The 17,849-nt window shown below is 47.3% G+C and overlaps 1 protein-coding gene across 6 annotated transcripts in view; it reads right to left on the bottom strand.

Moving 5' to 3' along the window:
- Positions 1-17,849, bottom strand: part of LOC118223396 (rho guanine nucleotide exchange factor 2-like) — a 62,609-nt gene that overhangs the window by 16,262 nt on the left and 28,498 nt on the right. For all 6 annotated transcript variants that reach the window (XM_035409900.1, XM_035409904.1, XM_035409902.1 and 3 more), the window contains one exon: positions 9,962-10,124. In XM_035409900.1, the coding sequence (XP_035265791.1) occupies positions 9,962-10,124 (163 nt within the window). The remainder of the gene's footprint in view (positions 1-9,961; positions 10,125-17,849) is intronic.

Genomic DNA, 17,849 nt, shown 5'->3' with positions numbered 1-17,849 from the left:
CGTCTCCATACAGTACCGACCGGGACAGTGCCAGTTAGGCCCGGCAATAAAAACACCGGAATCCCTCACACGTTTTACATTGATTAGTGACCGACTACAACATTAAAGACAAACACACACTTAACGGAGTGAGTTAATGTAAAACGCCTCACAGCACTGTTTGGGTGTGTAACAAGTGTAGAATACTGCACCACAGGGCATTTGATGACAGACGTATCAGGGCTCGTTCAGGACACGCGGCCGATTGGCTGATTTTATTCACAGGACTCGGCGGGCCGGGCCCTCGGTTTCGGGGCGTTTCGGCAGTCGCGTCGCCCGGCGTCTGAGCGCTCGTGTGACTCATCGCTGAGTCATGGCGGCAGCGGCGGCGGCGCAGTTCACAGCTCCTGCTTAGCTGGGCTAGCACACACTGCCCAAACTGCGGCAGCATTGGACCGGGGGGGTGGGGGGGGCTAACACACCGCCCAAACTGCAGCAACACTGGACCAGGGGGGGGGGGGCACAGAAACCCCCCCCTCCCTTTCCTTCTCCCTTTACCTCTTCACCTTCTTTATTCCATTCCCCCTTAACCCACTCTCTTAGTCCGGTCTATTGTTAAAGGGCCCCCACTTCCTGTGCAGTGTAGACAGGAAGTCCTCTTTAAACAGTGCTGGGGGAATTCAGGGAAGGGGGAGGGGGGGGGGCGGGTGTTTGTGTCTTGGGAACAGCGGGTAAGAGCTGGGGAATGGGGAAAGTCAAAGGGGGTGAAAAGGGAGGTCCTCAAGAGGTTCTTAAACACTGAGAGAACAGCTGGTAGCATTAAGCTCCTATTCATTCACAGTGCCGGGATGATAACATGCATCAGTGTACCAGCGCGCCAGTACATAAGTGTTCATTTATATGCATACATATGCCATTCAACCCTCCCTGTGTCTCTTCCCATGTCATCTATTCTCTTTCTCTTACACACAAAGGCTTCTGTGCAAGTGCAGAGTCCCTGGTTCAGCAATACTCTGCCACTCAGCCTCTCAGTCACTGTGCAGACATAAAGAACATGTTCTCTTTCCAAGTATGGCACACATCGTTCTATTTACTGTACATTTTACAAATGAGAACACACTCCTCTCAGGGACATCTGTTTCCATGACGGTACGCGTCTTTGACAGACAGAAATTCAGTTTCGTCAGTAAAAGCAATATTTATAAAAAGCCTAGTTATGAGAAAACAGATGATCAGGAGGTGGCGAGGTCACTTCCTCCCAAAATGAAGCGGGGGAGGGGCGTTATTTCAGACCGATTGCTCGGCAAAGTGCTGAAAAAGTGCAAAATTAGATGCGCGCAAATGCTTTAAAAAGACTGAATACAAACTTTAGAATTTCAAGAATCAGTCCATATAATTTACAGTTTAAACATCACAGAAGATTAGATGATAATTGGAGCAAAGTGCAGCAGACGAGAGACAGCAGAGGTGTCGGTGGTGTGCAGTTTGTCACTTCCTTAGGTGTTCATGTCTACGTGTGCTGAACTGTCTGACGTAAAGGCAGAGTGTAGATACAATACTGCTCCATGCGTACGTGGTTGTAGGTACACTGGGTCATAGTGCAGCTGATACATGAGTGTGGGTGTCTGTGTGTGTGTGCATGTATCTGTCTGTGTGTGTGTGTGTGTGCGTGTGTATGTGTGTGTGTGTGTCTATGTCTGCGTGCGTGTGTGTGTGTCTGTTTATGTGTGTGTGTGTGTGTGTGTATGTGTGTGTGTGTGTGTGTGTGTGTGTGTGTCTGTTTATGTCTGTGTGTGTGTGTGTGTGTGTGTGTATGTGTCTGTGTGTGTGTGTGTCTGTTTATGTCTGCGTGTGTGTGTATGTGTCTGTGTGTGAGTGTGTGTGTGTGTGTGTGTATATGTGTGTGTGTGTCTATGTCTGTGTGTGTGTGTGTATGTGTGTGTGTGTGTGTCCGTGTGTGTGTGTCTATGTATGTCTGCGCGTGTGCGCGTGTGTGTGTGTGTGTGTGTATGTGTCTGTGTATGTGTGTGTGTGTGTGTGTGTGTGTGTGTGTGTGTATGTGTCTGTGTATGTGTGTGTGTGTGTGTGTGTGTGTGTGTGTGTGTATGTGTGTGTGTGTGTGTGTGTGTGTGTGTGTGTGTGTGTGTGTGTGTGTATGTGTCTGTGTATGTGTATGTGTGTGTGTGTGTGTGTGTCTGTGTGTTAAGCAGGACAGGGCTGGCCTTGTTCTCTCAGACTGTGGCCCCAGGCCAGGACTTGTGAGCTCATATGCACCAAACCAGACACAGACGACCACTTATACACAATTACACACACACACGCGCACACACAAACACACGCGCAAACGTACACACACACACGAGTGCATGCTCACACACGTGCACATGCACGCACGCATGAACACACACACACATATGCATACACTCACATGCACACACATGCGCACTCACACACGCACACACATGTGCACGCACACACACACACACACACACACACCCTGCTCACACTCCCTCCTGTTCCCAGATCATTAAAATCACAAGCACACTGTGCTCTATTCATTGCCCAGACTCCAGACACACATACTCACCAACTCCCCACTCAGCCCTAAATAAACAGGCCTGGTACTGCCTCGCTGAACCAACAGGGCCTGTGCCTATGCTAGAACAATCGCTGCCTTTTCCACGGGTGAAATATGTTTGGAAATAGGTCGTCCCAGAGTGCAAATCTAAAAACATTTTCCCCGAAGGGAAAAAATCTCTCCCCTCTCTCCCTGTTCAGATTTTAACTTCCCACAGCGCTCTGAAAAACAGAAGCACCTTAACGAAGTTACACAGAACAAATGTTCCACAAATACAATACAGCCTCACACCTGCTTGCTGCCACAGAGTGTTCTGTACAATATCATATTATTCCACAGGACTACTGCATGGATCTGACCTCTGCTGCTCAGTAGGCAGTCTCTTCTGCCCAGAGCAATAAGTCAATGAAGTTACGTACAGCTGAATTACCCCTCGTGAATTTGAGGAGAGAAAAAAAAAAGATTTAGACAATAAGTGAATCTCCAGCAGATCCACAGCTAGAGAACCGCAACACGTGGTGTTGGAATGAGGCTGAAATGCACCGGCTCATGTTTGCTGAAAATTACACTGGCTTTACCTCTCCTTATCATCTTTATAGATACATCTGACTGCAGCCAAAGCACTAGTCCCAGAACATACTCATACAATGCTTTTCTATAGGGCGACAGAAACATGAATTGCCTCTTATTGCATGCGTTAAGTCTAAACTGTTTATTACAGCACTACATGCTACCGCACAGTGTGTTGATATAGAACACCCTTCTGGTGTAATCTGCCCGCCTGCGTAATCTCAGCCCCTCAGATTAGGCTTTGGGGAGTGAAACAATAGGGCTGAGCCAGGGCCCGTAATCCGGACATTAATCAGTGTCTGTGGGGATAATCCCGTGTGTACTGACACAGCGTTGCCGGGGCGACCCGTCTGTCTGTACTCCGCACCCTCCGGCAGAACCGCTCTCGCCGTGGACCCCCGCTCCGACCGCGCGCCCCGTCTCTCCACGGGTCACACGGACCCGTGGTGATGTAATACCACCGCCGCCGCTGCGCGCGAGCGGAGGCTAGGCTACGCTAACGCATACGCATTCTCATCTTCGCTGTGCTACCTGGACGAGACCTGCTGCAGAATCAGCTGCTGCTGAGAAGATAAACGTGAAAGATTGCAGGTGTCTTACAGTCAGCGCTGCTGGGCGTTGCTTTCATAGGCCCAATCGCACTCTGACGCCAGGTAAAACCTGCTCACGGTTCCACCTCCGTAAGGCTGGCACCCAGAATTCACACACTCACAATCTGTGGACTTGACCGTTAGGTGAACTCTGATCCAGCGTACCAGAGTAATGCATTTACATTTCTACAGCACAGTAAATCACTCATGATGAGAGCGTTTGCTACATGAATACAATATGTCATAAAATATGTATTAATATTTACAGGTAAATCTTAGTGTGGTGGCAAAATTCAAGTTCACTTTGCTCTTCTGGGTGTGTTTGGCACCATATAAACACGATTTTAGGTTGGCTTTGTAGTTCATGGTTAGGCTCTGTGTTCACTTTTGTATCCATGCTATGCTGCGTTTAAGCATAATGGTTTGGCAGTTATGTACTTCTCCTGTGCCTCTGTTTTTCTGCTCAATGGCTTTTCAATGCATCTGCTCCGTACATAAGCGGCTGGTGCTGTTCCTCCTCCTGTGATACGTATTTCAGGTGCAGTACATACTCACTTTAGCAGAAGAACGCCCTCCTGAAAAATGAATAATTCTCTCTTTTTCGTTAAATTCTTGAGAGCCATACTTCTCACTGTACCTGCCATCGCCTTTGTAATACCAGTCACAGCCGTAATTGTGACAAGGACTGAAAGTAATTTCCATGAGAACACACACACACTCACACACATACACACACACACACTGCATCACACCAAATACAGCATTACCCTAAATCATTTCCAGAGACATAGGATCCTATCCCAAATCATGACAAAATCCTGATACTGTAGCATTGACCTGTCTGCCATGGTAATACTGCATTATACTGCATCAATCATTATGCACATTTTAAACACATACATTCCACCATTAACCCTAGAGAGGGTTAAAAGGGTTGAACCAAGCCAATATATCATTCGAATTTAAGAGCTGTAAATGGCAGGTATTTTAGATATGAAAGTATGGGGGGAGGAGGGGGATTGGAGGGGGGCGACAGACTGGCGGTTAATCACTCGCACCCCCATTGGAATCCCCAGATGTACTAATTCTGGATTATAATGGGGACTGACAGGGAGGTGGGGGGCACTGGGGGGGGGCTGCAGCTGTGTATTAGAAAAGGGGGAGACATAGATACGGCAAACAAAGAATCTGAGTACTGCAGATTGGCACAGGCCTTGTCGTCAGCGTAGGCTGCACACTGTGCGACGGCCTACGGAGCTCACCATCCCAGAATGCTCCTCTTCCTCCCCATGACAACCGCTCGGACCATCGAATGGAGCCGAGACCGAGGATCTGAAGCTCATTTCAGATTGATGGGCTGGGCAGGGGGATTTGCATTTCATTGTACTTAATATATAAGGGCAGCAGTGAATCCAGCAAAGGTCTGATGAAAAAATGACTAAAATTATATGAATCAGAGGAGAAAGGGACTGTACCGCCCACAGGAGCAGGTGCACTGGGTTAAAATTCACCAGTGCACAGAAGAAACCTTACCTCACTGTATGACAACTGTGATGACGACTGACTGAAAGCCTAGCTAAACAATCGCAAACTAAACACTGGTATTCTTACGAGTCTTTCCGTGTGATTTTTGACAAATTTTTCCAGATAAGTGCCCTTTGCCGGAAATGCAAATCTGCATTCCTATTCATTTATTTATATTCCTCTTCTCTTTTGTAACTAATCGCAATTCATGCATGTGTGCTCAGAAGGGCCGGTCTGAGTCATCAGCAGGAGTAGGAGGCTCACAGGCAGCGGGTCGGAATGCGGAATGCAGGTGCTGGTGGTAGCTCTCTTTACGCAGGTAGACCCCCCCCCCCACAGGGGGACAGCTGTTGGGAGTTACAGCTGCAGACACACGCAGTCCAGACCCATGCACAACGGTTCAGCTCCAACGGCACACAATGCAGCGATGGAAGCCAAAGTTCACACGACCCCGCAGTACGGCCAAGGCTCACAGACACGCGGGGCACAGACTAGTCCCAACGCCCTCTGGCGTGCAAATAATCACTACCTCTCCATCAAGGTTCAATAAATGAAGGACACTCTTCTTCTCTTTCTCTCCCCCTCTCACTCCATCCCTCCAGCTCATTTCAGCCCCTCCCCCCCCCCCCCCTCCAGGGGGGTCCACAATGATAATGTATTCATGACACGCCCCTACCCTCACTTACCTCCAAAATGTAATTATACCCCCGATCCTGAATCAATAACCTCCCGTCCTCCCCCTTGGGATGCAGCTGTTGTTTTAACGACTCCCCCTGCCATTTCTCCAGCACCTCCCCCCCCCTCCCCAAATACCCAAACAAACGCACAGAGACCCCCGCCCCCCGCTCCCGTTGGCAACAGACATGTGTAATTACTCCCCCAACCCAAAAGGCTACCCCCTCCTGCTCCCTCTGCCCCCCCCCCCCCACTGTCTGTCTCTTTGAAATCCTACTTCAAAACCCCCCCCCATGTCAAGGTGAAACAGCTGAGGTAGACTTAGCTCTACAAAACGCATGTTCTGTCATGTCTACAACACAAAAATGCCCCAAAACAACACAAGGCTTTGAGCCATGAGGCTAAATCAGGATAAGCGGTGACTGTTAAGAAAATGTAAAAACGCTAATGATTCTCCTCTTATCCACTTCGTCTCTCCTCTCTCCTTTGTCTGTTTCTGTCTGTGGCCTAGCGTGATCCTTTCTGTCTCCTCTTTGACCTTCTGGTATTTTCTGTTCTGCTTTCACAGGTCTACCTTTGTCTCTCTCTGACCACAGCTTTGCCTCTGGCCATGAGCGTGAGGCTACATTCAAGTGTGTGCGTGCTGGTACACTCAGAAGTGTGTGTGTGTGTGTGTGTGAGGGTACACTCAGAAGTGTGGTGTGTGAGGGTACACTAAGACAGCGTTTCCCAACCGGTGTGCCGCGGCACTCTGGTGTGCCGTCAGGCGAGGTCAGGTGGTCCGTGTGAAAAATCCTTTAAAAAAAATTTTAATGTTCAAATTAATTAAAAAAACTTAAATGAACAAATCCCATTAACAAAAGCCAAAATAAATGTATTTAATATGCATATCCATTAAGTGAAACGTTGGAAATGCCGCACTAAGAAGTGTGCATGTATGGTGTGTGAGGGTACACTCAGAAGTGTGATGTGTGTGTGTGTGTGTGTGTGCGAGTGTACACTCACAAGTGTGTGTGTGTGTGTGTGTGTGTGAAGGTACACTCAGAGAAGAGTGTGTGGTGAGTGGGATCACACGTCACACTCCCCATGGAGTGGGCTGCTTCACAGGTGCAGGTGCATTGTGGGGGACAGAGGACAGAGGTGACACAGGGACACGGGGAGCCGTGTAGGTGAGGGCACTGAGCTGGGGCTGGGCTGTAATGACAAGCTGATGACAGATGCGTGGGGCGGAGCCGGACGAGAGACCTCCCCCTCCAAACTGAAAACGACCCACAAACACCCAAGTCCAGCTCCTCCGAGCGGATCCTAAACCATCTGACTTCTACTACTGCTGTCTACATGCACAGCATACACCCATTACTCAGACTAGGCCCTCACCTGCACTTAACACATAATCCATTTATACAGCTGTCCATTTTAACAGGGCAAGCTAACTACCCAGCACGGGAGCGTAACAACAGGTCCTAAAGTGGAGTTTTGACCCCCTCAGGTCTCCTACACCTTCATCCACACTGTTTTACACCATTCCCCATTACTTCCTGTTTCGGCCTATAGCGTGTGCTCTGTCTATTCACCCCGTTCTCTCAGACCTCCCCTTCAGTCTTCCTTTCACTGCCCAGTGAGCAGGGTTTATATATGGCTGCCCTTACGCTGTCTCTCGGCTCTGTCTTCTCCTAGCTATCGCTTTTTAATCTGGCCTCTAGTCCTCCCATGCTATTCTCCTAAACCTATATGCTACAACTTAAACTGTGCCTCTCCCCCCTCTTTCTAAACAGCGCTCCTGCTCCCATCTCTTCCCACCCCTTTATTTGTTTGCCCCTCGCCCTGCCTGTCTCCTCCCCCCCAGCTGTTCCTCCTCCCCGGTGGGGAGGGAGGCAGGCCGTCTGATCTTCTCTCCCCACACACTGACACCATTGTCTGGGTGGTGCAGAGGGGCGGGGTAGGGGTGGGTGGAGGGGGGTGGGGTTGGGGGTGGTGCTGTTGGAAGTCAGCAGCTGATTGATTTTCCCAAAAAAAAAAGAAAAAAGAAAAAAGAAGAGGGAAGTGGACAAGGGAGGAATCACTCCCGTTTGCTCCCTCGCTCCTGTTCTCTCTCTCCCTCTCTTCTTTTGATGTCTTTTTATTCTTTTTTCCCCCCAAAAAAACCCCTCTGATCCGACGCTGCCTCATCCCTTTCTAGTTCCCTCTGTCTGGCCAGTGCACTGATCAAGCACTTCCCCACTCTACAGCAAAGCTGCTTTACGGGAGGGGTCTGATGATGACAAATCGCACAGGCTAACGCAGTAAGCTCCCATATGTGCACAAAATATTATCCCTCTGCTGCAAGGTGCCAGTGTGCATCTGCGCAGGGCAGTAAGGTGCCCCAGTCCGATGTATCAAACCCTGCTTATGTAGTGCAGCGCACTGCTAGTCATTAATACCGCTGATCACATTTAATTAGCACTGAGCAGTGTCTAATGTTGCAATACAGAAGGCTAGTGTGCTGTATAAACTGCAGTTAAGCAACGCAGAGAAAACACTGCGCCGGACTTGAGCTTTTTCCAGTAACTCTCTGATTGTGATAGTGAGAAGGAGGCTTCTTTTCTCGTTTTATATTTCATAACCGTATGACTGGTCTGCAGAGTACTGAAAAGCAAACACCCCCATAGTCCTGTTCTCAGTGTTTGTTACCGTGGCAATGAAGGCCTGCAGTGTGATCCAAGTACAGACCGTGTTCATACACAGCCAGTTTAGCCATAATTTAGATTTTGATTTAGGTAGTTAGCAGACATTCATCCAGAGAGACTTACACTGCTCATATTTAACATATAATACATTCACATAGCTGGATGTTCATTTATGCAACGTTAGGTCAAGTACATTGTTTAAGGGTTCAACAGCCAGTGTCCCCCCCGGGAATCAAACCTGTGACCTCTACACTGGCTTCCCTGGCAAAGGTGAGGCTTCATCCTCCTCATAATATTTGACACCACCGTGGTCACCCAATCAGACTCTAATAAACCTATTGAAAGACTCTGCTCTGCACTGCAAAACACTGATTGGTTCAGATGCATAAGTAACTGCTACAATGTGACAGCACCAGCCACTCAGTTGTTTGTTAAGCTTCATCGTCCCATTGCTACAATTCAGCAAAACTACGAGCTACTCCAAACTCTGGAGCACACCAGAGGTTATAAGAACCCACTTCGTAAATAGCCAGTAAAGCACATGTATAGCTAGAATAAATTAAGATATTCAAGGCTTATTTGTTACTTCATGTTGTATCACTTCAAATATTTGGGTTTTTGTACCGACATAGTACAAACGTTCTCTGTTGTAACTTCATGTTTGGAGGAAAATGTCCTTTATTTTCACCTCTGTTCTCCGAGCACGAGCCCTTTTAATCTTGTTGCATAAACGTGGCCATATTTATAACTATGCGCTGTGTAATCTACACATGTTCCGCACAATTCCAACTTCATACTCATTACTTATCAAAGCCAGCCCTTTTGAACAGGGGGTCACGGTGGTCGGGGCCTCCCGACAGTGACCCCCTCAAACTGCCGCTGGTAATTCACGAGGGCTGCGTGCCAGAACAAAAGGCTGAGATCCAGCGTGGCAGAGCGCATCGCGGCGAAGCGCGTAAACGCATCGGCACTGCGCAGTCGCGTACCGCTAACCTCCGCCGCTCAGGATCGACTTCAATGTTTAAAATGCTGTTACTGTTGGCCCCTTTGACGCAGGGCAAACACGCAGACATTAAAAGCCAGAAGCAATTCCCCCCTGGATGAAGGCAGGCGCTGTTTATTATAAAAAAACATCACATACCAGCATGCCACATCCCAGCTACGATAAAATTCTCCGACAATGTTTTGCCAAAGTTGTAACCACTACATGCCAAGCAACATTGTGAGAATGTTTTCTGTTATCTGGGATTTTAAATACAGAACATTTTATCATAACTGAGTACTATATAACGATAACATTCCAACAGACAACCCAGATTTCGGTTTATTAACTGACTTTGTTTAAATTCACTGATATGTTAGAGTCTGGAGTCACTCACTGGGGCAGCTGAGGGCCTCCTTGGCAGTTATGCTCTTGTTGCAGGCAGAACACAGCGTCGTTCCCGAAACTGTCAGGGAGGTGAACAGGTGACCGTTGCTGTACCTCGCCTCCCTCTCTCTGGCCTCCTTCTCTCGCTCCTTCATCCTCTCCTTCTCCTTATTCTGAGGGGAAAACAGGATCGCAACATCACACATCAGAACCGATCTTTCATTATATTACAGATGGCAGCATCAATCACATCCGAAAGAGAACTGTAAAATCCACACAAATAATCCTTTTGAACCGATTATGCATCTGAACAATGACAGAAAAGGTGCATGCATACTGTAAAACAAAAAGATTTAGAGATACTGTACAGTTTCATATTTAATTCAGAAATGTGTAAATTCCCCAAACAAAATAAATTTTGCTTCAGATATTCAATTTGCAGTAACAATACCATTGTATGTTTTAAACCATAGTGTAGGCCAGAAAAGTAAAAGTAATATTTTACAAACGTGCACAAGCACATAAACACACATACACAGAATAAACTCAAGAGCCAAATTAAGACGTGTTTGGATAAGGAATTGCTATCCTCTTAATAACAGTATGTGTGCTTGCTCATGGAATGACCAGACATGTACAAAAATTTCCAGAAGGAATAACAGGAGACAGTAAAAACAACAAACGCGCACATTTACAACAAATTTACATTTACTCCCCAAAATTACCGTGAAGTTGAAGATATTTGCTTCGCTATGACTACTGCTACTACCGGCAAGCAGTGGTCCATGCTAAATAATATTTGAGAGGTTTCTAAATCGCTCTGGATTACGATTTCCATAAAATTCAGGAAGTGAACATGAATGCTGCATTTGCAACTTCTGCAGGAAATCTGAATACAATCAAACCAACACAATTGAATGTGGTTTGTGGATTGAATTTTTTTCCCCACTGTCATGCATTTTTTGTTAATTTTACCACGAATCAAGCTCACGGGGTTGTATGGGGAAAAACTGGGGCAAATACGCGCTCGAGCTGATTAATCAAAGTGAAGAACAAAGCACAGTTCTATCAGATTCAATGTGGCCTACAGTCCTCAACACATCAGCTGATCAGTTCTGCGGGAGGAAAATTAATTCCACATACAACAAAGCCCATAAGACCTTAACCACAACATTATACAGACCTGTCTCTACCCAAAAATGGAACGATACTGAATTACTTATTTTTTCTCTAGATTTTAGTTATGTAGCAGACACTCTTGTCCAGGACAACCTACACAGCTTACATTATTTTACATACAACCTATTTATATGGTATGATCTTTACTAAAGCAATTCGTATGAACTACCTTGCTCGGGGATACAGCAAGAGTGCCCCACCTGGGAATCAAACCCGCAACCCCAGAGCAACAGCTGACCATTTCCCTAACCATTTATCTACACCACAGACTTACATTCATTATCAAACCTTTTTTTTTCATTTTGATAATGAAATTTGCAAAGAGCTTCTCGCGGCTGTTTCAACAAAAATGTTGCTGCGGTTTTTACGCAACGCTTCAGACCGAAGGAACAGCGCGGGGGAGATACGGAGACGAGAAAGCAGGGGAATTTCGAAACAGGTCACAGGAACGAGATGTGAAGTAAGTAGGTTTCTCCTGTGGTTCCGCAGGCAGGACAGATAGACAGATAGGACCCTGAATTTTTAAAGAGAGACACTTAAGCCATTGTGAGCAGCGGTTTGCACCTGGGCAGTGAGTAGACCTGTGTCAGTGATGGGGCGCTGTGGACACAGCTGATGAGATCTCAGTGTTGTGGCTGGTCTCTGCGAGGCCCAGCTGTGGCTGGTAAAACATCCCCTCTCAGCCCACCCGTCGATCAGTGGCAGGGAAACCCTAAGGTATGTGCAGTGGGGTTCGGTCAGCTGACAGCAACGGTACAGTCACGTGACTGAAGTACATCTGCTCTCGGTCGGAATTTGGAATCAAACCCCTGACGTATGTAAAGCCCCATTTTTCTGCTCATATCACAAAAGATATGAATGCATATCCAAGCTCCTCAAATAACCGAAGCCATTTTTGTGTGAAATGAACAGAAATCAGTTTTGTGATCTAGAGAGAACATTTTCTCACAAACAAACTGTAAGGTTTAAAGTAGTGCTGTTGCAATCCTCTGGCAGCAAGTTCAGGCTAGATCTCCCAAACTAATGTTATTGCTATAATTACTATTATAGTGATATCATATCAGTAAACATTATTACTGTAATGCATTTGCACAGGCCTTATTTTTATCAATGTAATTCCTCTCTTTTTATATACAATATACACAAACTCTTGCTTAATAATACACTTCTGGCAGACGGTTTAGCACGCATGCAGAACAGGGTTAAATCCCGTCACCATCAGATGAAGCATTACTCCAACGTTGCACAGCTGGAACTAAAGAGAAAATGCGCTACGGCTGATGTTTTTTTGCACTGCGATCACGACACACGTTCAAAATAAGGGAAAAGGCATGAAGCATGCCAGGGGACGTTTGCACAAGCCGACCATTCATTTCCACCAATCACAGAGGGCGCAGGGCAATTTCACACCCGAACCTGTGGGCCCAGGCAATCCCCTTTCTCTCGGACCACGGTTCGTCCGTGTGGCGAAAGCGTTCGCAGTTCTGGCAAAGTTACGCCATCTCATACTCTCACATGCGTTGTGTCAGCGTGGAAACAGACTCATTAAGGTGTTACACGAAACAGCCTCTCTCGTATTCAATTTCTCCCAATACAGTATCTCAGGCTATAGAGGGGTAGGTTTACCTAAGGGAGGAGAGGAATCCTTAAATCACTTTTACTGAAAAACGGCCAACAGCAAATTACCTCCATATGGTATTTAACAGCTCTTTTGAGCACAGAACAAAGACAGGGGCGAAAGAGAAGCCCATATTGTATGTGTGGGATTTGCAAACCGCCAGATGCAGGTGGTTCTGGCTTTTTTTTTTTCTAACCCTGGTCCCAAACTTCCTCAAATTGTTACATTTAGGCACATCACCTCTAAGTGAAGAGAAAGGTCTCGGATAATGGGCAGGTCTTCAATGCTTTCAGACGCTTTGTTCTCTGTCGCCTTTCAGCCAGTCATTGGCAAATAGTAATGCAAAAAATCTATCATCGGCTTGTTTATTAAACTGTTGAGCCCCCCCCCCCTCCCCTCTCCCACCTCCATAAGTGCCTGTGCTCTCCCTCTACTGGGGCCTGTCAAACACATAATCATGTGATAATTACGCTGAGGCAGGCGTGCACAAGATCTCACAGGCGCTCGGTCACACGAACACACAAACCTCACACAACAGACCTTATCAATCAATCTGACGGTGCCAGATCACATGAGCAGCGCCAGACTACGGGTCAGACTGCATCTAAACTCCGAAACTTTGATCTTACACAGGCAATAAACTGAGATAAGAGTCCGAGGACAAGCGATGAAAAACAACCTGCCATGCAAAGAAAACAACTACCATATCCAGAAACCTTTCAGGCAGTTCATTTCAATGGTCGGGTCACAAGGGGGAATTCCAAGTTCCGGCAACAGGTGAATGATTCGGTTCAATTATTAATTGAAAGGCCGCTCAGATTTGTGGCACCTGGTAGCTAGCGTGGCCTCACCGAGACTAGATTTGGCCAGGCTAACGGCTGATGCGAGGCGGCGAGGCAGCGGTGTGAATCCAGACTGACCGAGGCAAGCGGCGAGGGGGACGGCAGACTCAGGAGGCTCGCAGAGGCCAGGGCCTCTAAGCGCTAAAATGGAGCTCTGCGTTCGGCAACTCAGGCTGCCGTGTTCAGGAAGTTTCAGTTCCTCCTCGCGGCTCACAATCTGCTGCTGCTGTGCTGGGAGGAAACTGAACATATTTAGAAAGGGTAACCAAGCTGGGTGGGGGGGGGGGGGGGGGGGGGGGGGGGGGGGGGGGGTTTCCTTGGTTCTGTGAATGCTGAGATTGCACTCAATGAGAACCCATAAGAGCACTCTTGACATTAAATACAAGCCACGTGCACACATCCTCCCGTTCTTTACTTTACCTTTTCAGAAAACATTCACACCTTATACTTCCCACTTTCACAACAACATCCTCCTAAAATATACTTCAATACCACAAAAATGTCACAGTGACATAAAATACCACCATACTGTTACAGTGGTACAAATGATACAATATCATTTTTGCTTTGTTGCTTCAATCGTTACATAAATAATTATATCTTGCTTCATGTGCAAACACTGTTAAGCGCTAATGCACCAAGTTGAAGGACTTTTTCAGGAAAGCAAGGGTTAAATTCTTTTGCACTTCGTCTAAGCATGGGCTAATTCATTTTCTCGGTTGATTTGTTTCTGCATGGACAATGCATTCGCCAGTAGCACTGTATCCTGCACAGGAAGTAAACTGTGCCGACTTCCTTCTTCAGTCCTGAGAGGGTGGGGTTTGACGTTGCCATGGGAACGGGAATGGGGGGACGTAAAAGACAGCGTTGCTAAACTAGAGATATGGCCAGAGGAAGACAGATATGAGCATTGCACAATAACAACGAAAGCACCGGGTTCACAGATGGCGAAAGCAAGGAAGAAGAAAGAAAACACCCATCTATATAATATGTGCTTGGCAGCATGTGTGTACATGAGAGTGTGTGAATATGAACCTGTGTGCATGTGTATACTATTAGCTTCACAGTGCTGAACAGTACCGGCAGGATTGGGCATTAAGGGTTCTAGCAGACTGTAGCTAACACAAGGCATGTCCATTCAACACACTCAGATTTCTGAGAAAGATGAGGCAGTAAACACCAGCACCTGATTCAGCTCGGTTCAGTGAACTGGAATCTTCACGCCCTTATCTGGGCTGAACTGACGCTCAGGCAACACCAAAAACGGCCCTATTAACAAGATTAACAGTAATTTTACAGTGATGAATAACAAGACTAATCGGCCTGTACTTCATGTACAGGTGTGTGCACATGCGCAAACACAAACACATGCATACACACACACGCACAGAAAATTAGTAGTCAGACTTACGATCATCATTTTCAAGATTTCTGTTTAAAGACTTATGACAGTCTACAATCATGCGGATAGCAGTTAAGTGGTTCAGAAATACAGGCAGTCAGGTAAAAACAATTAACATGATAATTTTATTTATTATGACAATGTTATTTATCACTTATTTGTCATGGCAATGTTATTTATCATCGGAACAAAGATTGTGATCAGCTTGATATCATTACCAGAATAATATGACCCATAATTACCACCCGCTGCCTACAACTGTTTGTAAACAATGCGCGGTGAAAACAGTGTCTGAGTATCAGGTGGATCTACAAGAAAACTCGCGATGTAACAGTGCTTTGGCCAGAAGAAAATAAAAATCATTACATAACTTGGCCCCTCGAGCAGCTTCACGGTGGAGGGCACTGTCAGCGTTGCCCAAAAACTGCAGGAGCACACACCGGCAGCGCTAGGGCTCCCAGGCCCCGCGCACACATGCTCCGCGGCCGCCAACCTCGTTAAACACGACCCCTTCGTTAGGAGGTTAGCCTTAATTACCAGCACGCCGCTCCCCCGTGGGAGGATGGGAGGGCTGAATGATCTAATTACAGGCGACCAGGTTTTCAGTGCGTCTCTGTGCCACTTTCACTCCGCTCCACTGCCGCGACCCTACGCTGACGTCACCTGACAACGAGCTTCCACCGCGATTCTCTTCAAGGGCTGTTCCAAACGCAGTAACTGTAACATTCACAGAGGTGTGGTGAGGCACTTTGAGCCTCTTAATTGCCCTGTTTAATGCTCGGCTTCTTGGCTAATTGTATTGTGTTGCCCGCCCTGCCCGTCTGGAATCTGTAAGGACGGTGCTGGCAGAGTCATTCAGGAGGTGGCAAGTGAAACATTAAGGATGATTCAGTGAATCGTGACAGGGTTCCAAAACCGGATAAACCCGTCATATGTGCCAGCTACCGAACGCCACACGGACAGAAAGTCATCCTTTAGATACAGCTCAGTATGTGCTACAGCTCAGTGCCGCACAGGCTGCAGGTAGGCTGCACTCAGGCCCTGCTTGTGTTCACGTACGGAGAACCTTTCAGCACGAAGGAGGCCTCTACTGAAAACACACAGGGGCCCGATTGGGCTTCTCGCCATTCCTCCTGCACCTTGACCCGGAGCACAGGGTCACCCTACCGGGGGGCTCAGTAACAGGGCGGCTTTCAGAAGACCCAGCAGCTGAGCTACAGACCTGACCTGAGAGGGGGAAGAGAGAGGGAGAGTAAGAGAAGGGGGAGGGGGGAGGGGAAAGGGAGACAGAAGCAAGGAGCTCCAAAAATGAGAATTGTTCTGGAAAGCGAGGGATTGAGAGATGTGAAAAAACATATATCTATTCTCGGATGAAGCTGTGGTAGAGCTTAGTTAACCTCTTTGATGAGAGACAGTTTTGGTCAGTGCTGGTAGCCCAGAATGCACTGGGAACGCTGTGGTGTATCATTATATCCCTGCACTTGTGACATCATTGTTTCTTTATTGCTATATATATGTATACTTTTATAGCACAAACATGTTCTTATCCTGCGAAAGAAGCAATGCATGAGTGTGTGTGTGAGCAAGAGAGAGAGAGAGAAAGAGAGAGTGGGGGGAGGGGGGGAGACAGATGGAGAAACAGATACATCAGACAGACGCCCCAGAGAGAGTGATGTGGTCAAAAAAAAAACGAAGCAAAGGAGAGGATAAGTGACAAAGCACAGGAGACGGGCAGGTAACCTGATTTCAGTGTGTGCTGATAGCCCAACAATGAGGGCATTAGGCAAAAAGAGACGGAGAGAGGGGGGCAGAAAATGAGAGCCGTGATAGAAGGGGGAACCAGAGGAGACAGAGAGAGGTAACAGAATGTGAGTAACAAAAGTTTTGGACAAACGCTTATCTTACATAAAGAGCTTAGCTGTATTCAGTGATCTATTTGCCTTTGAATGCAGGTCACTTTAACCGGGAAAGTGAATTTAGCCGAAATGACTATTTTTTACGCCCACAAAGTGTGTTTATCTGTGGTTTCTATGTGTGTGTGTGTGTGTGTGTGTGTGTGAATTTATTTGTTTCGTTGGTTGAGTGTGTTTCATGTGTCCCTACATTGCATATGATTATGTGACGTGTGTGAGCCTGTGCATTCACGTGGACCTGCAGACCGTCAAGAGACAGATGGCCGCCAACACACAGTTTGGCGCCCTTTGACCTGTGTGCGTCAGAGGCCTCACACACAAAAGGACCCCCCCTGTGTCTGGTAACGAGGATAAGTTCGTTAGCGGCATTTTAAAAAATACTAGAGCAAGAAAGCCGGACAAACAGTCTGTCACTGCAATGGCCAGCGCATAATGAACAGTGGGGACTGCTGCTGACAACATAGGGGGAATCAGTCCTCTTCTACACACTAACACACTTATGACACCCTTAGTAAACTTGAGACTTCCTGTATATCTTGGGCCAAGTGCACAGCTGCACTTGGTCTTGGTGACTGTCTCCATTTAATTTCCGTCTGTCTCTGGCCCAATCCTTCCTTCCCTCTCATTCCGCAAATCCACCTTGTTTTTCAGGTTTTGAGTTTTTCTTTCCATTGCGTGTTCCTGGAAGGGGGGAGGAAGGGGGACACGGTCCAGGCTCCTGACCAGGCGCCTCGCTCATCAGCTGACCCAGAACAACGCGCGAGCGGAGGTGGCGGGATGAAAGAGGAACAGTGCACTGTGGGTCCCAGAGTTCACCCAGGGTGTTTTCTATGGGCAAGCCTTTGGCGCGGCCACTTCCTGTGGCGGTGCGGCGGGATCTGTAGCCGTCACTAATGCCGGGCTGTGATCCGTGAGCCGCCACCAGCCAGCTCTCGCAGACGACC

The sequence above is a fragment of the Anguilla anguilla genome, chromosome 1 (genome assembly GCF_013347855.1).
Source record: "Anguilla anguilla isolate fAngAng1 chromosome 1, fAngAng1.pri, whole genome shotgun sequence".
NCBI lineage: Eukaryota > Metazoa > Chordata > Actinopteri > Anguilliformes > Anguillidae > Anguilla > Anguilla anguilla.
This window is presented reverse-complemented; position numbering and strand designations above follow the sequence as displayed.